The 3059-nt window shown below is 38.9% G+C and overlaps 1 protein-coding gene across 1 annotated transcript; it reads right to left on the bottom strand.

Moving 5' to 3' along the window:
• Window positions 1-597: 597 nt before the first annotated feature.
• Window positions 598-2102, bottom strand: LOC113296600. The gene is made up of 2 exons (XM_026544901.1): window positions 1411-2102; window positions 598-850 (listed from the first exon to the last, which is right to left on the bottom strand). Exons 1-2 carry the CDS (start codon window positions 2100-2102, stop codon window positions 598-600), a joined length of 945 nt encoding a protein of 314 aa, XP_026400686.1.
• Between the last annotated feature and the right edge of the window lie 957 nt (window positions 2103-3059).

Below are 3059 nucleotides of genomic sequence, written 5' to 3'. Positions count from 1 at the left end.
AAAAAAAAAAAAAATTGGATAGCAAAACAGAAAAGATTCAGACTAATAGTATGCAAGAAACTCAAAAATGTTTAGAGAAGAAGAGATTTGGGAAGATGTCCACCAGTCTTGGACATTATGTTGGATACTATACTTTGTGAGTCTCTGAGCCACAGAGTTAGCTCCACGCTGAACGAAATTAAATTCCACATTTGAAAAAGTTGTACTGTTGTAACGAATCTGCTCACCGGTCCTTAGGATTCTCCAGGGAATAGTTGGATTATGACTATTGAGAATATTGGTAACTCTCTGACAATCACCTTCAACAATGACACAACTGTAATCTTCTTTCATTGCAAGTTGAAGAGCAAGTAGAAAACCATTCGCTTCGAATACGAGGGGGTTGCTCTGCTGAAAAATGGAAGAACCACCGCACAAGATAGTACCTTTTAATGTAGTTATGCCAAGGTGGTATCCAATGATGCAACTGAACAGAGTTTGCTTGAGTCATGCCCACAGGAAGTTCATGCTGATCATCGTCCAAATCCTTGTATCTGTCGAACCAAAACAGACCATCTCTAATAATATTGTTAATACAAGGTCTGCGGTTCTCAAACATTAGGGCATTTCTGGCTTTCCAAATGGCCCAAAAGATGCAAGCACCCATATAAAAGTAACAATCTGATAATATGTATCCCTTCTCATAATCCAGTCAGCAATAACATTTTTAACATTAGCTGCAGCAGGGTCCGGCAGTCTCAGATTTAGAGGAGAGGCAAAAAGAACTGCTTGAGCTAGAGGACATTGTAAGAACACATGGTTTACTGTTTCAACATCTGCATTACAGCATCTACACTCCTTAGGGACCCATCTATATATTTCCCAATTTTATTAAACACGCCAATACTATCATGAATGATTCTCCAAAGAAAAATTTGAATTTTAGGTGTTATGTTTTTCTTGCTCCAGAATTGTTTCCAAGGGAAAGAGTGATCATTAGAGAGTGACGACTCACCTGTATCGTTGCTCAACAGTTTCTGAAAAGACTGAGTTGTGAACTGCCCATGTGGTGTATGCTACCAAATGAGTTTGTCTTCGGAAGAATTATTATGGATTTGAATCTTCAAAATTTGTTGAGCATTGAACTGGTCGAAGGTGTTGTTGATAATTGCAGCATTCCACCTCCCTTCACCTGGAATTATGAGATCCTCCACTTTTTGAATGTTGTTTGGTGAACTAGTATGCTATAATGGCTTAAATCCATGGATACAAGGAATCCAAGGATCCGACCGAGTATTGATCTTTGTGCCTTCTCCTACTAGCCAGATACAACCAAGCTTGAGATGAGTTCTACTATCCAGAATTGCACTCCAGGTACTAGAACAATTTTGAGGTTTTTTTGCTCCCCAAAAGCAAGTGTCTCTTAGATACTTTTCCCTCAATATGTTTTCCCAGATGGAATTAGACTCTTGCAGGAACCTCCAAGCTGGTTTAGCCACCAATGCTTGATTCAATTGCTCTAAAGATCTGAGCCCTAGACTTCCTTTTTCTTTGGAAGCTATGAACCAGTTCCATTTGATGAAGTGCTGCATTTTTTCATCTCTAGAATGCCCCCACCAAAAATTCCTGATTGTTTGATTGAGTTTGCTGATCACAGTTTTGGGAAATATCGTAGTAGCCATGTAGTAGATAGGTAGTAAGGCTAGGACTGATTGGATTAAAACAGTTCTACCTGCATGAGTTAAGAAATACTTCTTCCATCCCCCAAGCTTAGGATCAAATTTATCAAGTAAGAACTCGTGCGAAGCAACTCTGCTACTGGGTTTGAGTATCTGAATATACAAGTACTTATCATCAATGTTCATCTTTTTGACCCCCAACAGACTAGTGACTTCATCTTGCCTTTCAGGAGGCACTTTTTTGCTGAAGATAATGGCAGACTTATTGTAGTTGACTTGCTTTCCAGACCATGTGGCATATTGTTGAAGTATGAGGGAGACTGAATTCGCTGTTTTTTGGTCCAGCGTGCCAAACAATATCTCATCCTTTGTGAATAACATGTGAGAGACTGGAGGAACCCATCTATTGACTCGATAACCTGAATAAAGAGATTTATTTTCCATTTTTTTATGAGATATAAGTTAGGCTTTGAGAGCACATTATAAACAAATATGGAAAGAGGGGACAAACTTGTCTAATTCCCCTCTCGGCTTTGAAAAAACCCTCAGGGTACCCATTTATTTTGATGGAAAAAGTAGCACTTTGCACACAACTCATGATAAGGTCAGGGCATGATGATTTATACCAAAATTTCTAAGAAAAAAACTCAAGAAAGACCAGTCCACTCTATTGTAAGCTTTGCTCATGTCAAGATTGAGTGCAAATGACCCTAGGAGTTGGACTGATTCACGGAGTGCACTAGTTCTTTGGCAGCGACGATATTTTCGAGAATCTGCCTGCCTGGGTATAAATGCTTATCAATGAGTTTGTCCAAGTAGGTGCTGAGTCTACAAGTGATGATCTTTGTGATGACCTTGTAAAGGACATTACATAAAGCAATAGGTCTAAAGTCACTAGGGTAGGCTGGATTTTTGACTTTAGGAACTAAGGCTAGATTAGTGTGATGCAGCTCTGGTGATATGGAACAAAATCTAAAGCAATATTGGATGAGATTAGTGATCTCAACCCCGACAACGTGCCAGCACTTAATGTAAAATATGACTGGGAACTCATCAGGACCACGGCCTTTAGGGGTACCATGTTCTTTAGAGTGCTTAGAATTTCAATATTAGTAGGGACAACATCAATGGAATTACAGTTTCATGAAGAGATCATATTAGGATTGATAAGGTGAGAGTTAGGAGGATATACACCGTGGTCTTTAGAGAAAATTTGATGAAAATGGCTGAGAAGTATACTCTTAATTGATTCAGCATCAGAAGTCCAATTGTCATCATAAATCTTAAGAGCGGGAAATGCGATTCTTTGTTCTTCTATGTACCATAGCCATGTGAAATCCAGTTTGAATGGTTTTGTTGCTCCCAGAACATCCTTTCTGTCTTTGATAAAACATCAATCCT

Source organism: Papaver somniferum, chromosome 7 (assembly GCF_003573695.1).
Source record: "Papaver somniferum cultivar HN1 chromosome 7, ASM357369v1, whole genome shotgun sequence".
Lineage (NCBI taxonomy): Eukaryota > Viridiplantae > Streptophyta > Magnoliopsida > Ranunculales > Papaveraceae > Papaver > Papaver somniferum.
This window is presented reverse-complemented; position numbering and strand designations above follow the sequence as displayed.